At 47.1% G+C, this 24,773-nt stretch overlaps 1 protein-coding gene across 1 annotated transcript; it reads right to left on the bottom strand.

Annotated features, from left to right (window-relative positions):
• Nucleotides 1-1,025: 1,025 nt before the first annotated feature.
• Nucleotides 1,026-24,603, bottom strand: SMUG1 (single-strand-selective monofunctional uracil-DNA glycosylase 1). The gene is made up of 5 exons (XM_084836713.1): nt 24,552-24,603; nt 14,904-15,052; nt 13,157-13,256; nt 11,858-12,123; nt 1,026-4,970 (listed from the first exon to the last, which is right to left on the bottom strand). Exons 3-5 carry the CDS (start codon nt 13,167-13,169, stop codon nt 4,443-4,445), a joined length of 807 nt encoding a protein of 268 aa, XP_084692839.1. The 5' UTR covers nt 13,170-13,256; nt 14,904-15,052; nt 24,552-24,603; the 3' UTR covers nt 1,026-4,442.
• Between the last annotated feature and the right edge of the window lie 170 nt (nt 24,604-24,773).

Below are 24,773 nucleotides of genomic sequence, written 5' to 3'. Positions count from 1 at the left end.
CCTGGAAGCTCTCTGCCGAGTGTCCCTTTATTCTTCCCGTTACAGCACAGGTGCAGAACCTTCGGCCTGGATGCCAAATCTGGCCCTCCAGCATTCCCCAAATGGCTCCGCCCCTTCCCCTGGCCTCACCCCGTTTCCCATGACCATCCATTGTTCCTGGCCTTCGTGCAGCTTTTTCCCCGTTCTCAAAGGCTGAAGTGGCTCACCTAAAGCTTAGTTACTGGCGGTATGAACCTTAAGCTGCAACATGCTGGTATATTGACCCCAAACCTTTTGCCTTTAGCGGCGCCCCTTTTGCCTTCGCCCCCACCACCAACACTGAAATATGCCCCCCCCCCAGCTTCTCCAAAATGGAATTCAGCCCTTGAGCTGAAAGAGGTTCAACACTCTTGTGCTACGGCGATGACCTTTTCTTGACATAAGTTCTGGGACCTAGGGCAGAATGCCCCTGAGCATATGGAGTTCCTTTTGCCCCAAGACAAAAAGTGTTGGGGTTTTTTTAATGAAGGGAATGTTTACTCAACTGTCTGAAAAGTGTATGGTTATAATCGTAGAATCTGGTCTCCTGCATCTCATCTTCATCATACCTGTCTAGGCTGGCTGTACCCCAAGAGATGGCCTAGGGCACCATGGCAGGCCATGACTGAACTAATGCACTGCACACGAATGTAGCCGACTCTGATGGAAGGGTCTGTTCACTCCATTTCCGTGAGGGAGGGCGGCCTCACAGCAGAGGGAAAGGGGCAAGTGTATGATTCTGACCCTCAGTCTATTAACCTCCCCTATCTTCAAATTGTATTGACTGCAAAGCTAGGCACTGGTTTGGGAAGTCTGCCACTAGTGACCGAAAATGTTATTGCACATTCTGACCGCATGGCCACATTTAAACTAATTACAATTCATTAATGTGTTTTAAAAACAAAAGAACCTTGAGCAACACACCTCTAGGGTCCCTTTAGTATGCATGCTAAGTTTCAGGTGTCTGGGTTTCACAGTCTTGGAGCTATGGCATTGACAGACGGAGAGACAGACAGAGACATTCTCTTTTATTATTACAGATAGATCACAAGGGTTGGACATTCTGCTCTTTCCCTGGTCAGGTCAACAGTCTTGTCCAAGCCCCAATTAACCCTTTACTTCTGCTTTCCCCACTCTGGTGCCCTCCAGATGTTTTAGATTACCACTGCCATTATCCCTAGCCAATGGTCATGCTGGCTGTGGCTAATGGGACCTGTAGTCCACAATATCTGGAGGGTGCAACGTTGGGGAAGACTGGTCTATGTCCTTTTTTTGCCAAGCATTTCTCATACATCTGGAACAGTGACCAAAAGCATGCCTCAAAAATTCAATGACATTTGAATAAAACGTGCATACTATCAACCCCTTGATACATTTGTGAGAACAATACAGGATGGACACAGTATTTCTTGAGTGTGTGATGACTTACAATTTAATTATACAAAAATACATATACCAGGTGGCCCAAAAGTTAGGTATACAGTTGTTTAGAATGTTGATGGGAGGGGGAGAGAATGTGTGAGTAGAAGATGTGTGGGTGGAGTCAGAATAACAGTTGGGAAGAGGGAGTGACAGTTAAATAAGTTAAGTGTAGAGAGTGAGGGGAGTGAGGCCCTTAAGTAGGTATATAGTTGTTTAGTTTTGTAGTTATTTTTTTTACTGATATTGTGAATAATGGCAGTGAACTTGAGTCAAGAACAAAGAAGTGGATTCTAAAGCAGTACTGGAAGACTGAAAATGCCGAGCGGGTGTGCACAGCATGGCAAGAAGCATCTGACACTCCTCCACCAACACGTCTGACAATTTATTGTCTTCAAGATAAATTTGAAGCAACAGGTACAGTGGCTAATGCACCGAAATATGGACGTCCTAGGACATCTATGACAGAGGAAAATGAGATGAGAGTCGCTCTGACATTTGTGAACAGTCTGAAAAAGTCCACACGATGTGTGTCTAAGCAGCTAGCCATACCTAGAACATCCTTGCAATGCTTAATGTGTAAACTGAAATTGAAGCCGTACCATCCAAGACTGTTACATGGTCTTCTGGAGGACGACCCACACCATCGGTTGCAATTCTGTGAGATGATGCGTATCCAAATCTCTAATGAACCAGACCTTCTTGATAAGATCATCTGGTCAGATGAGGCTTCTTTCAAGTTGTCAGGCCACGTGAACAGGCATAACTGTATGTATTGGGCAGATGAAAATCCTCATTTGACTATCACATCTCAACTGAACCAGCCAGGCGTCACAGTGTGGTGTGCACTGTCCAGCGAAGGTGTTGTAGAACCGGTTTTCTTCAATACAACTGTGGATAGTAACAATTACCTAAACATGTTATGCGACGTGGTAGTGCCATAACTCAGAACCAGGGCTAACTTCGCCAAACTGCTCTTCCAACAAGATGGGGCACCTCCTCATTATGCTTTTGCAGTAAGGGACTATCTTGACAACACCTTCCCACAGCATTGGATCGGATGACGTGGCAGCATTGAATGGCCGCCATGTTCATTTGGGGGGGCGTAGTAAAGAATAAGGTTTTTGAGAGGAATCCCCGGACAGTGGACGAATTAAAAGAGTTCATCTCGGAAGCATTTATGGACATTGATGTGGACCAGAATTTGTGTCATACTGTGTGTCACAGTGTTCTGGACAGGTTCGAGGAATGTTGCAACGTTAATGGAATACATTTCAAGCACTTAGGAGATTAAATAGTGTTAAACAAATGTAAATGTAAAAAACAATGTAATAAAATGCAAATAAACTAAACTGTATACCTACTTTTGGGCCACTCTGTATATCACACAGTGTTCAAAGGAAAAGCCTTCTTTGATATTTTCCTTGTCCATTATTGTGAACGTATGGAATACAGAATATTCTCTACCACTTTAGCACACCAATATTTTCTTTCATAGGAACACACCAGAAGCAAATGGATTTTTTAAAAATGAGCTAATCCCATCAGTCACATAGGAGAGGAACCATCACTCGAAACTGTAGGTTGGCTGTGATTCATATTCCTACAAGGAAATCCACACTTGCTTTCAACCTGGTACAAAATATCTGCTAGCTTCAGATACAAATCGTAAGAAGAGGCCCCAACTTAGCTGACACAGAGGCAGGAAGGAGCCAAAATGACTAAGCCAAAATGAATGCTCAATAAAAGAAAAAAATCAATTAAAGTAGCTCCAACTGAAGTAGCTACAATTGAACAGTAGCGACATCTTCGAACAGATGAAGCTGCCTTATTGTGGGTCAGGCCATTAATCCAGTGGTCCATTAATCCAGTGGTCCATTAATCCAGTGGTCCATTAATCCAGTGCTGTCTATTCCAACTGGCAGCAGCTCTCTGAGTCTTAAGCAAAGCAAAAGTTCTTTCCCATTCCTGTTAGCTACGGGCCAAGCTAAATATGACAGCAGCAGGCCATTTAAAAAAAACAAACAGAGGTTGGCAGCCTGGTCTCCAGATGTTTTGGGCTACAACCCCCAGAAGCCCCCAACCAGCTTGGGCCAAAGGTCAGGGATTATGGCAGTAGTAGTCCAAAACAGGTTGCCTACCCCTGTTTTAAACCCAGGTCTGCCCCATTGACTCACAGATTGAGGGGTGGGGCGGGTCTGATATTTAGACCAAAAGAGGTGCAGGGGTGGAGAAAGCTGAAGGTTCCCCATAGCCCAGGGATGTCAAACCTCTTTCAGCCCAAGAGACAAATTCAATTTCAGGGAAGCTCTTTGGGGTGGGGGGGTGCATTCCGGTGGTGGGTGGGGGCTGAATGCAAAAGGGGTGGGGCCAGATGCAAAAGGGGATGTGGCCAATGTACCAAAAATGCCATGAAGTAGCTTAAAACTCTTACTTCCAGCTTGAAAGGGCTCAGAGAGCTGCTGGCAATCAGGGTAGACGATGCCAGGCTAGATGGTCTGACAATATGAGGCAGCTTCATGTGGCCCCAGAAGAGGAAAGGTCCAGCCAAACGCCAGCTTGAGCAGTATTGGCCCAACCTCCCAACTTTGACATCTACTGTGAAGTTAACCATGGAGAGAGTTCGGCAGGAGCCATAAGCATCCAACCGGGCAGCAGCTGCTACAAGAGTGGTCATATGCCACCCCAAATGAGGTTTAGCACCAAAACACAAAACATAGGGGGGGGGCTTAAAGCCCAAATCCCAGGAAAGGTCCAGCCTTGGACTCCAGAAGATCCTGAAGAACTGGAGTAAGAGCACATCTCAAGAGTAGTGTTAAGGGGCAGCAGAAAAGGGAGGTAGTGTTGACGCTAGGAGAGGCTTGTAGGTCCTTCACCCAAACCAAAGGCTTCTCTGTTAAAAATGCAGCTGAAATGCTTGGCATTTCCAGAGGCCATGACACCCGAGGGCACGCTGAGATCGAGCAAAACCGTTGCCTTTCCTGCATCTCGGTTCCGTCAGCAGATCAGTCTGTGATGAGAGCCATCACACCAAGCTCCTCCAACTTGGCTCTGATGATGGCATCCCAGCCCTTGTTAGCCTGGGGATTGCGAGGCGATGGATGCATCACCCCCTCTACCCGCACTGGGATCCCAGCAGCCGAGAGGGCCTTGCGGGCTCGCTGCTCAGCAAAGCGTCCCACGCCGATGACCACAGAGACCCCCAGCAGTTTGACAGCTTCACACAGCGCGTCGTCACAGACCTGCAGGAGCTGTTCACGCTGGGCAGCCGGCAGGTCAGCTGGGGTCAAGTTGCGTCCACTCTGACCTACAAAGAGCAGCGGGCAGTGGTTGTGGACAAAACAGCGGCGGAAGAACACGTCGGGCCAGGTGCACACGGAGCGGAAGAAGCCCCAGAAGCGGGCACCGCTCACCTCTGTCTGGGGGCATTCCAGACCCCGAATAGGTCTCTTTGGGTGCTCGCACGCTGGCCTGTACACCTGTCCACATACCTGGAGCCAGTCTCGGACAAGCTGCACCACTCCAAAGGGCACCTGCAAGGGAGCAAGAACAGTCACATGGGAATCACAATCTGATCAGAAAACGTCTCGCTCTATTTGAAGCGGGGGCGGGGGCTGCATTAGCTTTGGGATTCCTACCCGTTTTGTTAGTACAGAAGCCCAAATTCAGGGAGGGGTTAAGCAGACAAATTAAAAACAGATCTTTCAGTGTGTATTGGCAATGCCTGGTAGAAACTCCTGAACTGCTGGCAACCGCAACTGAACAACCTGAAAGATGCATGTAGTAGAATTGGTGAAGTAGCTGAGGACTTGCAAAGAGCTCTGTTTTGACTGAGCAGCTCAGATTCCATGAACCTACTTAAGGCTCAAGAGTTGAGCTTACTAAACCCAAGCAAAGCCTTTTTTGGAACCCCTACTCTTCTAAGCATATGAAGCGTATGAGCTGTGTTTCAAAGTACTAATGGACCTGCAAAGGATCCGAGCTGTGCAGCAAAGTGTTTGGCTTTGAATCAGCAAGCTCAGTTCTTGGACCGCCTTAATGGCCAACAATAATGTTCAGAAACAGCAATTATGGTGAGAACAGACAGGAAATGCAGGCACAGTTGAAAAGATGAGAATTTGGAGTGGGAGGGAAGGTCAGCCCTAAACATCAAAAGATCCCACCTTGGAGAGTTGGCAGATCTGTTCCAGTGGACCTCTCTGAGCACCAATCAATTACCATGTTTCAAGCGAAAATGTCTATTTCTCACTATCGCCATTGATCGCCTCAGGCCTCAACAAATGAATGACTTCTGCTCCCTATAACTTACTTTCCTCCCAACCAGGTCTCAGTTAGCAAGCAGAAAATCGACACAGGGAACTAGGCACAGTGTGTTATTAAACGATTGGTATACTAGATGCCGCCTTCTAGTCCACCATGCCATTTCCCACTGTGGCCAACCAGATCCCCTCCTGGGAAGCCCACAAGTAGCACATGATGGCAAAACCCATCCCGTAGCACTGCCCTCAACCCCCAGCAAATGGTATTCAGTGACAAATTGCCAGTGAACGAGGAGTTTGTGTAATGCAGGGGTGGGGAACCTGCACCTCTCTAGATATTGTTGGAAGACAACACCCGTCATCAATGGATTTCTGTAAAATTAAAATCTGATGCTAATTTCTGTAAAACTAAAATGCTCACAGGTCCTCAAAAGAAAGACCAAGGGCAGCAAAACTAAGGGGAACTACTGGGAATGCACATGGCCATGATCAGCCTATGCGTCCTAGAATGTGCCTTCTAATGCCAAACATGGCCACTTTGCTTTCTTCACTGTATGCACTCCCACATATCATTAAAGATGACCACTGTCTTAGTACTCTTGCCAGGGTATATCTCTACACTACAAATTTATGTTGGGTTCATAATAGGGATGCCAGAAAAATCCACAGTGGATTCAGATGAGTTCATATTTCTATGAATCTGACTGATGGATTCTGCAGCTGACTGGATTTTTCCGAGTCATGTGGATTCCATAAGAACCTAAGAACAGCAGTGCTGGATCAGACCAAGGGTCCATCTAGTCCAGTATTCTGTTCACACAGTGGCCAACCTGCTGCCTGCGAGAAGCCCACAAGCAGGACATGAGTGCAGGTAGCATATAGCCATCGGGACTAGTAGCCACTGATAGCCTTATCTTGCATGAATTTGTCCAATCCCCTTTTAAATCTAAATTGGTGGCTATCACTACATCATGTGGAAATGAATCCAATGATTTAACTATGTGCAGCCCTTCCTTTTATCTGTCTGAATCTCCCACCAATCAGCTTCATGGGATGACTCCAGGTTCTGGCATTATGACAGAGGCAGAAAAATGTCTCCCTATCCACATTCTCTGCACCGTGCATAATTTTGTATACCTCTACCATGTCTCCCCTCACTCTCCTTTTTCCCCAAGCTAAACAATCCCAGCTGTTGTAACCTTCCCTTATAGGAGATTTGCTCCAGCTCCTTGATCATTTTAGTTGCCTTTTTCTGCACTTTTTCCACCTCTACAGTACTTTTTTTTAGGTGCGGTGACCAGAACTGTGCATAGTATTCTAAGTGCGGTCACACCATAGCTTTATATGATATTGGCAGTTTTATTCCCAATTCCTTTCCTAATTATGCCTAACATGGAACTTGTCTTTTTTATAGCAGCCGCACACTGGGTTGACATTTTCATTGAGCTGTCCATCAAAACCTCAAGATCTCTTTCCTGGTCAGTCACCGCTAGCTCAGATCCCATCAGGTTATACCTGAAGTTGGGATTTTTTGCCCCAAGGTGCATCACTTTACACTTGCTCACATTGAACCACATTTGCCATTTGGATGCCCATTCTCCCAGTGTGGAGAGATCCTTTGGGGGCTCCTCAAGATCCCTTTTTGTTTTAACCACCCCACATAATTTGGTGTCATTGGCAAACATGGCTACTTTACTGCTCACTCCTAATTCCAGATCATTTATGAACAAGTTGAAAAGCATTGGTCCCAATACAGATCCCTGGGGGACCCCACTGTTTACATCCCCCCATTGGGAGAATTTACCAATTATTCCTACTCTGTGCTTTCTGTTCTTTAAGCAGTTACTGATCCATAAGAGGACCTCTCCTCTTATTCCATGACAGTTAAGTTTGCTCAGGAGTCTTTGGTGAGGCTAACTTTGTCAACCAGATTTGTGGACCGTTTTTTTTATTGTGGAGGACGATTTGTGCAAATCCTCACTTGCACTAGTGTGCATTAGTGCAACTGGAATGGAACTCTCAAATATCCCTAAAAAACAAAGACAATTCTGCCAAAGAGCGGACGATGGAACGAAAGGCACCTGACAATCCACAAAACACAGACAGAATGGATTTAACAAAATCTGTACATCCCTAGGGCATACCAAATTAGCTGTCATGACTTCCCCCAAAGAATGTTCAGAATTCTAGGAAAAGGCTGTAGCTCAGTGGTATAAACAGTCCCAGGTTCAATCCCTGGAATGTTCCCTCTCTGGAAGCCTGGAGAGCCTCTGCCAATCAGTGTAGACAATACCAAGTTAGGTGGATTTCGGGATGGGGGTGGAATTTTTTCAGTTTACATTTTAATGTGAACCTAACTAATCTGCACTTCCCATACCAACATGTGAATTGAAATGCAGTTTTCCTCTGGTATGCACACTTCACCAAATGTTGAGATGCAATTCTCCCTTCAAAAAATGCCTACAAAAATGTGTGCATTGGGGGGAAGCGCGCACACACACAAATGTGTAAATTAACAAACTGTATGTACAAAAATGCACCATATTAGGGAAAATCGCTTGCCAAAAAAATTACATTTGGCAAAGTTTTATACAAAAATGTGTATATCAAGAGGAAAGTGCACAAAAATGTGCATGAGTTTTCGTGCAGACATTTGAAAAAAAATTGCAAACTGATGCAGAAATGGGATGAAATAAATGTAAGACTGGCACAATGAGAAACTGAGAGAAACTGAAATTGACAGATTTGTCCACCCCTAGATGAGTCAAACCAGAATACTGAGAGTTTCCTTAAAGATCGCTAGATCCCTCTGAGAATTATAATTCCTAGGAATCCCATGGAAGTAGAAACAACCACTAAACTACTTTGTCCATAGTGAGGACAAACCGCAGCAAACAGAAGCTGTTGTCTTACTGCAAGCTGCAACCTAATTCCTGCGTTATCGCAGCTTCTTTCACTTCAAGAAGACTCTCTGTTGGCCTTTAGCAGCACAGTGTCTCCATACACGTTGTAGGGCTAAGTGCTTCTGGCATCCAGAGGAAAATCAGTCAATTTACACATATACACCCACACATGTTTAAGCTGAGTCTTCGCAATATCTCAGCAAGCACTTTGCTGCACTATCAGTTCCCTACTCCTTTCCTTTCCTGGCATAACATCAAAGCAGAAATGGAGCTATCTGTCGAGGTGTTGACTCAACTATGATGAGAGAAGACAGGGAACACCGATTCCCCCCACAAGGCACATGCCACTTGCAGGAAAACGGGGAGAGATAACAAGAAGGGTCCTCCAGCCCTCAAACACACACAACTTTGGGACTGTGCAGTTCACTCGCACACAAGAATTAGTTAAACAGCCTTGTTCTTATCTGGAGTCGTTTACTACCACCCACATTACTTTTCAGGGACAGGCATTCTGATCAGCACGGAGACCACATCAGAAGCAAGTGAGAGAGCGACTGCACTTTTTCTGTTATAGCCTTTTCTATTATAGCTCTATTTGGCTGGCGTGCTTTGCAAATATTTTTTTAATTAACACAGCAGGTGCTATGCTACTCTCGGTGGAGATGGAAGTATCACACATAGCAATGTTTCCCTAATTTCTGACAGGTAGAGCATAATATTTCTCTAAATTAAAACTAGAGGCACATTTCGTTCTTACACATACACACAGGAACACTGGAAGCTGCCTTATACTGAATCTGTCCATACATCCATCTAGCCCAGTACTGTCAATATGGACTGGCAGCTGCTCTCCAGAGTTTCAGGCAGGACTTTTTCCAGCCCTACCTGGAGACACCGGAGTTTGAACCTCGGACCTTCTGCATGCCAAGCAAGTGCTCTACCAACTGCACTATGGCCCGTCCCAAACCACCACAGTTGTACTAAACAATGCACTAGCCTGCTGAGGCTGGCAGAAGAGAGACAGAAAGCTCCATTCTTCTTGCAGCTGCCCACTGCACTTCTCCACTCCAACCCTCCTCTGCCAGCCCACTCACTCACCTGCACGGATTTCCTTCTCACCTACGGCTACCAAACTAGTGCTTATCAGTGGTTCCAAGCCTTGGGCCTCCAGATGATGTTGGACTACAACTCCTATCATCCCCAGCCAGCATGGCCAATGGCAAGAGACAATGAGGCTTGTAGTCCAACTGCAATTGGGTACTCAAGGCTACATTCAAATTTAAAATATAATTTTTTATTTTTCTATGCCAGTTCGCATAGTTTAATGCCACTTAATGTTATTGCACTTATGTTGATGTTTTATACTGCCTTTATTGCAGAGAATATCTGATTTTTGTATATATCACCCTGAAATTCAGATTCCATTTCCAGTTCTGCTCCGGGCTCCTAAAAGAGACCCTGAGATCATTCTCACAGAACCAGCATTCACAACAGAGAAGACCCAATTAAATATATCCTAGAGCTGAAAAGAATGAAGCAAATTCTCCTGGATTGAAACCATTTGCAAAGATTCACATTTATATTCTCCTGACAGTTCAGTCCTAAGCACATTTATCTGGAGTCCCTCTGAGTTCAATGGGGCTAACTCTTTAGTGCATTTAGGACTGCAACCTATGCCTTTTCTCTTTTCTTTTATTACCTTTCAAGATCCCAGTTACTGTTGCATTCAGGTTTGTTGGTTTGTTTACAAAAAAAACCCTAAAGTGGAAAATATGATACTTGACAAGCTGCTACTTAACATCATTGCCTTAAAAATTAATCAGCCAAACATTTTAAAAATGTAGGGTTTTTTAAACATAAACTTCTAAATTCAACAGCAAAATCTGACATTGTTTCCCATTCAAAATGTTAAAAGTACCACTTGACGTTTGTTGATTATTAATTTTTTTGCAAAATTCCATTTCAGCTTTAAAAGTCTTTGATTTGCAGCATCTGAATTCCACCACCTCTTTTTTTTCTTTTCCTTTTTTAGAGCTCAACCCGGGAGAGGAAAATGTATGTTTGTACTAAAAAAGCCTCACTGCTCTACAAGTTACGGGAAGAATTCAATGGGTTGCGTACGTCCGTGCTGATTCTCTTCCACCCTGCCAATTGCGTTGCACAAGCAGCCCCCTACCACTTGCACAATGGCGATTTAGCGCTTCCAGAGGCAAACTGAAACGAGCAGAAACACTCGTTTCTGGAAGGAGGCAGGTTGGTGGAACGCATGTGAGAGAGCTCTGCTGACCTGCCTCTTTCCAGAAACAAGTGTTCCCGCTTGTTTCGGGGCTTCCCTTGGGAGCGCTAAATCTCCCTTGCATAAGCGATGGGTCTCGCTTTCTCAAAAGAATTCCACTGCTTGTGGAAGGGAATTGGTGAGGCAGAAAGGAATCGGCAGGAGTGTAAGTCCCCCATGGATTCTGCCGTACGTCTATCTTCGCACTCAATTTATATAAAGAGATCCACAGTCCCAAGTTTTTTTGTCAGCGCTGGAACAGCTGACACACCACCCTGAATAAATGAGAAGTACGAGGACTTAAGCCTGCTGGTAAGCCTCTTCTGGGGGTCCTTCCCACCAATCCCTAATGGATGGAGGCTTGCTGCAATTGTTCCTAGTCATTGGAACATGTCCAGAGAAGGGCGACAAAAATGAGGAGGGGCCTGGACATGCGGAAAGGTTGCAGGAGCTGGGTATGTTTAGCCCTGAGAAAAGAGGACCAAGAGGTGATATGATTGCCATCTTCTGATGGTTGAAGGGCTGTCACATCAATGATGGAGCAAATGTGTTTTCTGTTGCTTCAGAGGCCACACCTATGGGTGGACATTACAAGAAAAATAATTTAGATTCAACATTAGGACGAACTTCGTGACTGTGCGAGCTGTTCGGCTGTAGAACAGAGTGCCTCAGAATGTGGTGGACTGTCCTTCGTTAGAGATTTTTAAGCAGAGGCTGGATGTCCACATATCTGGGATGCTGTGGATTTCCTATTCTGGCCTGGAGTTGGACGAGATAACCTTCAAGATCCCTCCCAACACTATGATTCCAAGTTTCTATGAAATGGCACTTTGCACACGTTCAAGGGCCCTCTCTTCCTTACACTCACCTCACATGCCCCAGGGCTGATTCCTGGCCTTAAGAACTGCTCGTGAGGTGAAGCCCTGGTGCAAATCAAGTCCTGCTCTTACTCTCCCTCCACCCATCCTGACTTGCCTGCTTACCCCAGTCTGGGCCATGCCAAAAGGCCCCGGGTTCATGCCAAGAAAGAGCACCTCCTTGCGGGACTTGCAGTATTTCCGCACGTAGTCCTGGTGGGGCTCCCAGGCATAATCCAGAGGGTTGTAAACATACTGGACGGGCTCAGGGAAGGTGAGGTCCTTCAGGCGGACCACCTGCTCCCGCTCGATGCGGAGAAACTGTTCGGCCAAGCCGCCCTCTTCCAAACAGCTCATGGAAGCCTCCGAGGCATTCAGTGGGCCCCCTCCGCCTGGCAAATGGGAAAAGTAGCATCAGTTCCTGTGTCAAGGATGACTCACAGGAGATGGCTTACGCAGCTATGCATTCCCGAGGTGTGCATATATACCCATGCAAACAGAGAGAGAGAGAGATTCCAAATAAGACAGAGGACGTTTTAAAGAGAAGGATCTCAGGAAGCAGGTGGTATGGAAGACAGTGCTGGTCCAGGTTTCAGAGGGCCCTTGGGCAAAACATGCTCAGTGGGCCCCCTCCCTCAGTGAGTCTCCCTTCTCACTGCCATTGTCACCAACGGCTATTGTTCCCCATCCTCTTTCTCTGCACTGCTCCCGCTTGCTGGCTTGACGGGCAGGGAGCCAGGGAGCAAGCAGGCCGTGCGTCTCCTGCTCCTCCTTTCACCACCAGCATTGTCTGGGTCAGAGCGAGAGGCAGGGGGTTGATCTCTAAAGGAAGAGGAGTTCACGGGCTGTCCGTACCAGGTCCAGGCTTCTGTGGGCCCTTGGGCAAGATACCACCAGTGGGCCCTCCCCCCTCCGTGAGCCTACCTTCCCATCACTGTGGTCGCCAGGCCAGCTGCTCTTGCCCCTCCCCCTCCTCTTTCCCATCACTGCCACCACTTGCTGGCTTGACAGGCAGAGAGCCAGGGAGCAAGCAGGCCGTGGCATCCCCTGCTCTTCCTTCTCATCACCACTATTGTCTGGGCCAGAGCGAGAGACAGGTGAGCAAGCAGGTTGAAATGGTGAAGGTGAGGAGAAAGTCCAGGAGGATCTTGTCTGTGGGCCCCTGCTGGGGTGTGGGCCCTAGGGAGGTGCCCGACCACGCCTACCTTTGACGCCGGGCCTGGTAGCAGAGCTTTTTCTAAGCTCCCAGAGAGGCACAGACAATCAGAAAGGACAATAATGAGCTCGAAGGAAAAACAGTTTAACCTGCTATAAGCCTCCTATTTGCCTAAAAGGTACCAGAATAGGACGGTCCTGGTAAAGAGGGACAGGTGAAGCATATGCGTATATTCGTAATAAAATAAACTCCATTCTTGCTCTTCTTACCTGGCTGATCCATTTCCAGAGAAGCCGGAGGACATCGCTAGCATCACAGGACAACACTTCGCTTCAACAGCATCGCGTGAGATGGACTTCTCCTTATTATCTGGAGAAACACACTGATTTTATTGCTGAAATCTCTTTTGGCTCTGGCATTTGGCTGTAACAGGGAATAGTTCGCCCTTCTCAATTTGAAGAAACAGAAAAGATCAAATACACCCTTGCTTCGTAACAATGACTGGTAGTTTGCTTTCATTTTAATTGTCAGCTCCCTTATACTTAAAGAGAAGCCATAGCTTTTGCTCAGGCAATAGCTCAAAACAGCACCTGCGTTGAGGTTTGGCTATGATGTAATCAACAAATTTCAATTTGTTCAAACAACTGGGAGCCAGGCAGGTTGTCAATTAGACCCCCTCCAACAGGTTCAGGGTTGTCCCCTTTTCTTGGAAGGATTCCTATGGTTTAACATCTCCACAACAGGCTGAAATGCAACAGGTGACATTTCCCCCAAGTGCAGGAAAGTTTCACCTGCTGAATTTCTGCCTGTCATGCATGAGGGCAGGGGTGGCAATCCTCAACTGGCTGACAGTCCTGCCCCCAAGAGGCAGCACTCAAGGGGGCCAAACTCTGTCTGCCTGCCGTCTTTCCTACCTTCTTTTACCAGCCGATGGTACGTGCCCCCGCTCTGCCGCTCCGCCACAGGTGAAGAGCCCTATATGTCATGCCTCGATCCATGGCAGCCCATTCCGTAACTGCCTTACTTCTTACACCACTGAGCGGATGAGCGATTTCTATCATAGCTCTGCTTACAAGTGAACCAGGCGAGGCCTCCAAATATATTCCTCCACGGGGAATGTTCCTTTTATTGCCTTTTTTATTACCATAATTAGTAAAGCATTCACTCAAGATACAAAACATTACTGTAAATAACCTATAAATGCTCTGTGCTGTGATTAAAGAAAGACAACCACCTCCACACGTGTGCTCACTTGCAATCTCGGAAGGAGAAAAAAAATAAAACAAAACTCAAGAGCCACACTTCGGCAGAGAGAATATTAACTCACAAAGGGCTCGTGGGCAGGCAGCCACTAAACGTGTGTATTCAGTGGGGCATCGACACTAGTCCTGGCTTATACTTTAGGCCACCTCCCCTCCAAAATAATTCCAAATTTCCCAGAAGACTCAAATTCGGCATGCAGGCTAAATGACACAAATCATTGGCACTTATGCAAACACGCTTATTTTACATAAAGCTGCATTCCGCTCTAAACTCAGGATTACATTCAGAACTAAGGCTGAAAGAGGTTCTGTGTCCCTGGTTTAGGGCTTTATAGGTAAGGACCAGCATCCTGAATTGGGCCCAGAAACAAGTTGGAAGTCAGCGTCGCTGGTAGGAGACCAGTGTCGTACGGTCTGCAAAGCACACACCAGAAAGCCAGCTGTCTGCCGCATTTTGCACTCACTGCAGTTTCCAAACATGCTTTGGGGGCAGCCCCACATTGCAGTAATCTAAACGGAAGGTGATTAAGGCATGGATCACTGTGGATAGACCTGGCTTCTCCAGGAAAGGGCACACTGGCACCAACAGCCGAAGCTGAGCTAAGGGAATCTTGGTCACCACAGCCACCCAGCCTGCCCAGGGCAATGCCGGGTCCAAAAGCACCTCCGAGCTGCAAACTGGATCCCTCAGAAGGACTGCAACCCCATCCAGGACTGGCTGTACCCCTAATCCAGGACTGGCTTGTCTACTGACCAACAGAACCTCCGCCTTCTCTGGCTTGAGCCTCAGCTTGTCCGCTCACGTCCGCTCACGTATCAATGTGTCTAGACCAGTGGTCTCCAAGGTGGGGTGCATGTAGCCCAGGGGGTGCACAAGATGATCCATTGGGGTATGTAAGCCACCTGATAAATAAATAAATAAATATTTTATTGCATTTATATCCTGCCCTTTTTCCTCTTTAAGAAACCCAACACGGCATGCATAACCCTCCTGCTCTCCATTTTCTCCTCACAACAACAACCCTGTGAGGTAGGTTGGGCTGAAAATCTGTGACTGACCAGTGAGCTTCCATGGCTGAGTGGGGACTAGAACCCGGATCTCCCGGCTCACAGTCCAGCACTCTAGCCACTACCTCGCTGCCCTGATGAGCTGCTATTGTGTGCTGCGATGGGGGCAGCAGGGGCAGCAGCAGCAGGATGGGACAGGAGCTGAGAGGGAAGCTCCGTGGCATTTCTGTCTTGGCTCCAGTCCTATCCTGTCCCTGCTGTGGCCACCGTGAGCAACTGCACCAATCTGTGCCAGGCACGGCAGAGGAAGCCACGGCACCAGAGCAGCTGCCATCCTGCCAAAGGAGAGCGGGAAGGAGATTGACCTTTCCCACTCTCCTTTGGCAGAATGAAGCCGAGAAGGAAGCGCATGCTATGGCACCTATGACAGCCATCAAAACCAAGTATCGAAATAAACTGAACTTAGAACCAGATCTTCAAATTGCTGTATCACAGAGTGTTAAACCAAGATTTTCAAAAATACTTAAGCATATTCAATCACATTGCTCTCACTAAAAAATATTATTAATAATATTTTTAATGACAGCAAAATGGGGTTTTGTACCATTAATAAATTAATAAATTAATTTATTAATAAATTAATATTACTTTATTAATAATAAATTATTATTTATTATTAAAATGATGTTTATTTCATCTTTATCTCATCCTTTTAAAATGTCTATTAATTTCTATTTTTGTGTATGTTTTACAATGTACATAATATATTAGTACAGTAGTACATGTATATAATTTATACATAAATAAATATACTTATATTGGGGGTGCATGCTCAAAAAATGTTTACTGATAGGGGTACGTGATCAAAAAGGTTTCAAGACCACTGGTCCAGACAACAGTTCAGGACTTCCACAGCCTTTTTAGTATCCACTGAAAAAAGAGATCAAGCTGCGTATCTTCAGCATAGTAATGGGGCCCAACTCAGACACTCTGATCTCCCCATACAATCCGGCAGCTTCATACAGATGTTGAAGAGCACAGGGGACAAAACAGAGCCCTAGGAAAGCTTCCAGGCCTTGTGCCTTGAAGCTCTTTTCGCTCGATAGCCGAATTCCATTTCAGAGAAGCTCTCGGTGCCACATTCCAGTGATGGCCGGGGCTAAAATCAAAATGGATGGAACCAAAATACAAAAAGTATCAGCATATTTTAGATTAAAGCTCTTATATCAGCCTTAGGAGAGGCATGTCAACCTTTTAAAAATGGGGGGGGGGACTGCACAAAAGCAGGGAAACCACCAAAAGATTGGTGGTTGGAGAAAAGGGCCGTGCGCCTATCCCCTGTCCTTTGAAGCCATAGCTCAGTAGTAGAGCACATGCTTTGGTTGTGGGGAGGCACAGCTTGAATCCTTGGCATCTCCTAGCACGTGATGGTAAAGACTTCCTCTACCTGAGTCCCTGGAGAGAAGTGCTGCCAGTCAGAGTAGGGTAGATGGACAAATACAGTAGACTAGATGGGCACTTCATATTCAAGGGACAAAAGCCCCATCCTCTTTTGCATCTGATCTCTCTCTGTCTCTGTCTGTTTTACTCCATCTCTTGAAAAATAAAATGGTGGGACACAATCTGCTTGTGCATCCCAACGTGCACCGACTGAAGATCCAGTGTGCTTCACGCACTACATTGCCACTCCTGCCCATGCCGCTTCAATTCCAGAGTAAGCTAACTAGGCACATACGTGTCACAGGCATGTATCTCCTATCCCTCCTTTTGGGAGCCCAGTGGCACTGCAATCCACGGCTTAGGAAGCCCTGAGAGAGAATAGGGCTATGACCAGCGAGAGCTACCAAATTCTTTATGCTCGCCTCTGCTACTGTTACAGCCCCTCCCACAGACAGCAAGGCCCATTCTCCTGTTTCAGGAACACTGGCTAAAAAAGATCATGACAAATCAACCATGCAATGCTGAGGCCTGATCCATCCTTTACTGCAGCAGCATGGAAGCCATTTCCCCATGGGCTGGCCACACTGCTGGTGCCACCAGAAGGGGTGGGCAGCTTGTGGCCCTCCAGACGTTTTGGCCTACAACTCCCATCAGCCCTGACCATTATAGCCAATTGTGAGGAATTGTGAGAGTTGTAAGCCAAAACATCTGGAGGGCCACAAGTTGCCCACCCATGCAGTATGGGAACGCTGTCAAAATTGTGTGATAGTTATGGCCAGCACCAGTCCTCCAGGGTAGGCCACTGTGCCAAGCTTCCCTTTGCGCTTACTCCGTTTTTGCCACCACCTGCCTTTAATTAGCTGATTAACCCAGAGGCTGGCAGGATCCCTCTGCTCTCTAGGCATTTACTCAGAGTAAGACAGCTGGCTATGGCTCTAGCCTCCGCTGGCCAATTCCTAGCCTGTCTTTCTTTCCTTTCCTTTCCTTTCCTTTCCTTTCCTTTCCTCAGTGCCTCACTTGGCACTTGATAAGTGTCGCCCCAATGGTCCACGTGGTATGGGGGGAAACCAATAAACCCTTGAGGGGGAAACAGGCCACCCCAGTGGAGGCTGCTGGCTCCGATGTCAGTGGCGCAGTGAATCCACTCTGGGTTTCAGTCAGAACCATCCTGGAGCGCCTAAACTCTACAGCTTGGGACTGCAGGACAAATGCATCCCTCTGGTAGTCCTTGAATGACCACCACCACCACCACCAGCCACTGGTTTTTTTGGTCATTTCCCAGTTTTTGTGCATTTCCCCCCATTCTAAAAGGTTTATTTAAACCTTTTGTTCTTATCTCTCCTAAGGCTTAATTACTGGCAATAAAGGCTTTAAGCTAAAATACGGGGGGGGGGGGTTGTATGTTGTGGATTTGGACCCCACCCCCTTAGCCTTTGGCCCCACCCACCACTGGAATGTGCCCCTCCCCAAGAGCTTCTCCAAAACTGAATTTGGCCCCTGGGGCACAAGAGTTTCAGCACCCCTGCTCTTCGTGGAGTAAGCTAGGAGAGCAGCTGGACCTACAACAGGGTCTCTTGCTGGCTTCTAGCGGAGTGCCTCACCTTGGTCGAGAGGGTTGGAGGCGGCTGTGTGGACCTGAGGGGCTGCAGTACAGGACGTGGCAGGATGGACTGGCATCAAATGGAGGCTGCTGCCTCAGCCGTTACAGCAGGGGTGCACAGCCCGGGGACCATATCCAGCCTGGTCCCAATCCGGCCCTCCAGGGCTCCCCAGAAGGCCACACCCCCTTTCCCTTTACCACCAATTGTTTGGTGGTTCTCTGACTTTTGTGCAGTTTTTCCCCCATTCTAAAAGACTGAAAAGCCTCTCCTCAGAAAAGGCCGAAAAGCCTCTCCTCAGACTTAGTTATTGAAAGTAAGAGCTTGAAGCTACTTCAAGCTGGTACTGTTGGCCCGGCCCCTTTTGCCTTTGGTGCCACCCACCACTGGAATGCGGCCCCGAGAGCTTGTCCGGAATGGAATTCAGACCTCAGGCTAAAAGATTCCCCACCCCTGCATTACAGGGACAGCTAAGATGTCAGCTTCTCCAGGTTGCAGTGACAAAGGCAACATGTTATCTGGCCTATCTCACCCCACCCACCCCCCATCCCTTATTCCACACACATTATTGGAGCAGCAGAGAATTAGAGCACAGTGAAGTGACTCTCACGGAACTGCAGGGATGCACAGAAGTCCTACTCTGATCCCCTCTAGTGTCCAAGATGAGTTTTGCACTGTCAGCTCCACGGTGTGCCAAGAGACAGCCCTACACTAGCAAGACCCTACTGTCCCAATGCAGAACCCAGCACTCCAATCATATCCATACAGACTGCGTGGGTCAGTTCTGCCATCAGCGCACATACACATTTCTGGTAGTGCCGGCACAGCCTGTGAATGCACACTGGTGCGATTTTCACAGCAGCCATGAGGGCAAGAAACTTGATCTTTTCCTAAAACTGAAAGCTCACGATTCTCTAAATGCTCTCTTAAGAGTCTACACTGCCCCACAAATCACAGTCACATGAGGTTCCTATATTTCAGACTGGGGAGAACTGCACAGAAAGGGTTAGAAACAAACCCAAAATTATTTGGTGGCAGAATTGAGTGGAAGGGGAAAGCCCAGGTTCAGTTAATCCACCTTCTCCTTAGAGGGACGGCATGTGAAAATGGGGCCTCCCTCTCTTCGATCTATTTCAAATCCTCAGAAGGAACTTCATCTCATAAAAGGCCATGGCTGCTGGGAGATTTAATTGCCTCGCCAACTGCACAGGGTGTAAATCTATGAAGCTCTGGACGTTAACAGCCTGAGAACTCCACGCTCCCAGAGCACAAATTAACAACATCCCATTCGCCTGGCAGTGGAATCCCAGCGTGCCAGAGCATTTAACAAGCGGCTGGGGAGAAGGGGGTGGGGAACAGGAGGGCATTTCCCTACAAAGGGTCATTCAGAGGGTTGCATTTCCTCAGCAGGTGAGCAGGATTGTCCTGGTCTTGAGTTTCTATAGGACAACTTCATCTACCCTTCTGTACCCAGCACAGGGGAGCATTCACATGCTCATTCAGTAGGATGGGAAGGTAATGGAAGCATTCTGCTGAAATATAGAAAAGCAGGGGGTGGGGGTGAGAAAGCACTTTGGTCATTATTTTTTAATTTTCTTATAAAGAACTGAAGTCATCATGATCCACAGCGTGCCTCCCAAATGCTGTTAGGTACATAAAGTGGCATGGAGCCCAGTTTGGTACAGCACTAGATTTAGGCTTGCCACACTTTTATGGACAGGGGCATGTGAAGCTCCACCTGTTGAATTTCTGCCAGTTGTGTAGCTGTTAAAAGCACAGCACCTATGTCCATAAAAGAAAAAAAAAAGCAACTGTATCTGTTCCTAGCACTGCAGCTGTGCCTGTTCAGGTACATCTTTTTGGCTGACAAAATGCCAACTCTGTTCTTTCGCAACAAAGCCTAACAAGTATCCTAGCTAGCATCCATGGAGATTTTTAATTCGTTAAGTTGAAAAATTTAAAAACGATAGTATTAGAGACTTAGATTTGTACAATGTCATAAAAACGTGTTGATGTGTGATCTCCATGACCAATTTCACACACGCCACAAAGCACTATTAAGCCTCTCTCCCTCTATTGGTGTGCATATGTGAAAGACAGAAATTCAGTTTCAAGTGTGCCTGCAACTAGGTTCCTTTAACTGATTGATGGCCATGTAGGAAGGAAGATTTACAATCGCATTTCAACCATCCTTGAGTGCCATTTTGTTGGTAGAAAGGCGGGGTACAAATCAAACCAATAAATAAATCCTGAATCCCAGTCTGGACTCTGGTGAAACTGACAAAGTTAGGGGAAACTGTTGACAAGTTCACTGACGAGGGTGGGACGCTGCTTCCCCTCCCCCAGAAGAACATGTGCACCTGGACTGGTGGATATGCTGATACTTTATTTTTATTTGGAGGAGGGAGGAGAGGTGAAATTTACAAGCTTCCCCCCAACCTCAGTTACATCAGAGGCTGTCAGAGGAAAGTTTAAGGGAAATGGGACGTGGTGAAATTGACACGCTTTCCCTGACCATTTCTATTTCACCAGAGGCGGGTACTCAGACAGGGGCACTGGCAAAATTAGCAAGGCTTTCTCCCTACCAGGATTTGGATCCAGATTTAAGCTGGATCAGTTGTGCTGACTTCACCCCCTTCTTCCCACAGCGGCCCCTCAAGCCCACTGAAAATGCTACACAGAGAGTCAGGAGACCCTACTGAATGAGGTGGGCTGTGGGGGAGAGGGGGTTCCCCAAAAATTGAGCAGAGAGACCATCTGTGAGCGGAGCCCTTCTTCTCACAGAAGGCAGAACCTAGATCCAGCCCCGTGTTTGTTTCCTGGGAGTCAAGAGAGAGGAAGCAGCAATGGCAACAGCAGCAGGGCAATGCAGAAGCCGGGGTTCTGTGTTGCCAGACTGTCTTCAACGATGTCACAGTGCATTTGGTTCTAGTCACACAGACCAGTTGGGAGCCAGTCAGCATCCTGGATAGGCAAGCGGCGGGGTGGGGTGGGAAGTGTTTTCTCCCTCGCAACCTGGTCTGGCTGAGGTGACATTTAAGGGTACAATCCTATGCATGTTTAGACATAGCATAGCTGGCTGGGGAATGCTGGGAGTTGTAAGACTTTGTTCCATCTAAACATGCATAGGATTGCACCCTTAAAACAGTAAAAGCAAAAATGTGTGAACAGTGGTAATGCACATTAAGTGAAGTGAATCAGGGGAACATTCCCAGCTGGGAAAGGGTTTGACAATCTGTGTGAGTGATTTTGGCCTAAATGCAAATACAAATGTTTCTTCCAGCCAGGTGACAGGGTAAAGAAATGTTGAAGTTTTGGAGTTCCAAAATTCCTCAGCAAGGCTTGTCAGCTACCAAGCCCCACGGGACTCACTTGTCCACACTTGTTCTTTCACTCACTGGTCTCTCATATAATTTAAAGCAACTGCATCAGTTTCCATATGGCAAACGTGGGAGGGTATGTCAGAGAAATTGGAGATATAGCCAGGTTCGATACATCTTCAGATTGCACCTGGTCTGTTGTACAACCACTGACATGCAAATTAGAATCATATACCTCTGTGCACCTCTACATTTTCCTTTATTTAAAACAACACTACTCTGGTTGGCAACCCTCAACCATAGAGAAGGCTGCCAGCTTTGAAGTGGCAAGGGAAACCTCACTGTGGTTGTCTAGCTTTTCCTTAGAACTCTCAGAACAACTGGATGGCAAATTATGAAGGGGACCACCTCACAAGTGAAGAGAAATTAAGGGTATACCAAAAAGTACATTAGAGAGGGGAAGCTCAGGCCAGTGTGGTGGGGAATGGGGGAGAAAGGGTGTGCATTACAGCTACATTAAGCTAAGACTGCTTCTGCTATACATGATTTAGTCCACTCCACCTGCTCTTAGAAAGCAATGAAACATGTCCCATCCACCATCTCCTACAAAGTGTTTACTTAGAACAGGGGTGGGGAAATTGTGCCATTCCAGATGTATTTATTTCTTACATTTCTTTGTAATAAATGTCACCCGGGATTATCCTATGAAGCTGTTTGGTGGGAGATTCAGGACAGATACAAGGAAGGACTTCTTCACACAGCACATGTTTAAACTATGGAATTCACTTCCACAAGATGTAGTGATGGCCACGACTTTGGACGGCTTTAAAATGGGATTAGACACATTTGTGGAGAAGGCTATCAATGGCTACTAGTCCCAATGGCTATATGCCACCTCCAGTATCAGAGGCAGTATGCTATGTACACCAGTTGTTGTGGATCTTGGGTGGGACAGTGCTGCTGCACTCATGTCCTGCTCATGGGTTTCATAGAATAGTAGGGTTGGAAGGGGCCTAGAAGATCCTGCAGGCAGCTGGTTGGCCACTGTGTGAACAGAATGCTGGACTAGATGGACCCTTGCTCTCATCCAGCGTGGCTCTTCTTATGTTCTGTACCACCCAATAGGCAAAGTTCTCTGGGCAGTTCACAATGTCATTAGACTACATGTCTCTGGCCATGCTGGCTGAGGCTGATGGGAGTTGGAGTCCAACAACATCTGAACAGCCACAGGTTTCCCACCCCTGAGCTAGAGGTCAAAACAACGTTAGAACACCTCTTCTCCCGCCTGTCCTTGAAGCAACCTCTAAAGATTTGCTGATGAGGGCAGGGTGAAGAATTCACATGGCATCCCTGTATGGTGCCTATTTGGGGGCTCAGATATACCCAAGTAGATTAGGTACACCCACCACAGTCCACATTATGTAATGGGCTTCAGCCTTCACTGGTTCTCCATCCACCCACATGATTGATGAGGAATAATTAAAAGGCCCCTGGAAATTGATCCTGCATAGTTCCCCCACCTTGTTCATATGGTATTATCAGGGGAGGTATACCTGCCTGGTCCAGCGACACTTCCTGAGTTTCCAACTGTGCCCTACCAAGGACTGAACTGGGAGTGCTGGCAACTGCCATGCAGGGTGCCAAAACACCCCTACAGCTTCAAAGGTAGGTACTATCGCCACGCTCTCTTTTGCTTTCAAAAACTAGAACCTGAATGCTTGAACAGCTAATGGCACCTTCAAGAGATTGCAGTGCCTGTCACTTCTTGGATTCTCCATCTGGCATCTTAGCATGCAACTGGGCATGCAGAAAGCACTTGCAGGGGTGGAGGGAAGTACCACATTTTGCATATCCACCCGCCGTACAGATTCTGCCCTGACCTGTGATTGTCTCAGCCTGTCACATGGACTATCAAGAATATTGGTAGCACCAGCCTGGCTGCCGTGAGCCTTTCATAAAAGAAATACACCAGATCGACTCACCAAAAGCTAATATACTTGTATGATTTCATTCTGTTGTAAGTCGCCTTCAATCACTGAGAAAGGCGTCTAAGAGATGATGAGCTACAGACATAGCCACTGTTTTCTTGTGCCCATGGTTCTGAAGTGTGGTTGGCTTAAGCAGCCCAGAGACTAGGTAGCGGGGATCTCACAGTGTTTGGTATATTTGAGGAGGGGGAGGGGCAAAGGGGGAAGTGCAGAGGGATCTCTGAAAGGCCATCAGTATGTTGTTTCTGAGCCGGGTGATAAGAGGCATATGTTGCATGGGAACATGCAGGCTTTCAATACTTGCATTTGGCAAGGCTCAGCATGGGCTTGGCCATCTTTGAGCTTTCTGTCTTTCTCTCTTTCTGCCAGAGCTCTCTTTCCTCTCTCAGCTCAAACTGCTACAGCCAAGCAAATTCTGTACAACTAGCCCAATTAGTCCGCAGCCATGAGGAAAAACCACAGAACATGCGTATTAACCATAATAGCGTCGGGAGAATCTCAGCCTTCATTTGTAAAATGGCAGGTTTCTATCCCTCGTAGTGGCAACAATAGACTTTGTTCTTGCTCCAAACACCAGGGGAAATACTGCAGGATGGTCAGTGTAGCCAAAGCCATTCGGTGTGTATGAGCTGGCATTAATAACAAAGGAACCACCATGTTCAGAGGGAGTATACCTCAGATTATCAGATGCTGGAGACAAAGGAGACAGCTACCACCATGATGCCCTGATTGTGAACTTCCCGGGGGGCGGGGGGTACCTGGCTAGCTACTGCTTGGGGCAAGAGCGCTGGCCTTTTGGTGCGCCCCTGCAAGGCACTTCTTACATTCAGATTTTACCCAAGGCGCTTCTCAGCCTGCCCAGGGGAAAAGTAGCTCTGCGACCCGTCAGCAAACGCACAGCATCCGATTTAGAAATAGTTTTCAAAAAGAAAGAGAACGACGATCGTCCTTCTCTTTCCCCCTCCCCGCCCGCAGTCCTTCATGTCCCACCCCTACTGTTTTCTCCCGTTTTCCCACCGTGCGCTCTCCCTCTCTGATATAAACTTACCTGCAACCCCTGCTTCACGCCACGCTTCTCGTGCATTTCCTGTGCAGTGGCTGCTGGGAGCTGTAGTCTTTCTTTTTTAACCCTACGAAGTTCTCCGGACAGTTAAGAGAACTGTTTCTCCTCGACACTACAACTCCCAGAAACCACCGGGTAAAGACAGCGAGCTTGCGAGATCTCTGAAGAATATAGTTCCTGCGGTGAACGAGCGGCGGGAGGGGCGAA

The sequence above is a fragment of the Heloderma suspectum genome, chromosome 2, assembly GCF_057233095.1.
Source record: "Heloderma suspectum isolate Gila_16-S chromosome 2, 16-S_ref, whole genome shotgun sequence".
NCBI lineage: Eukaryota > Metazoa > Chordata > Lepidosauria > Squamata > Helodermatidae > Heloderma > Heloderma suspectum.
This window is presented reverse-complemented; position numbering and strand designations above follow the sequence as displayed.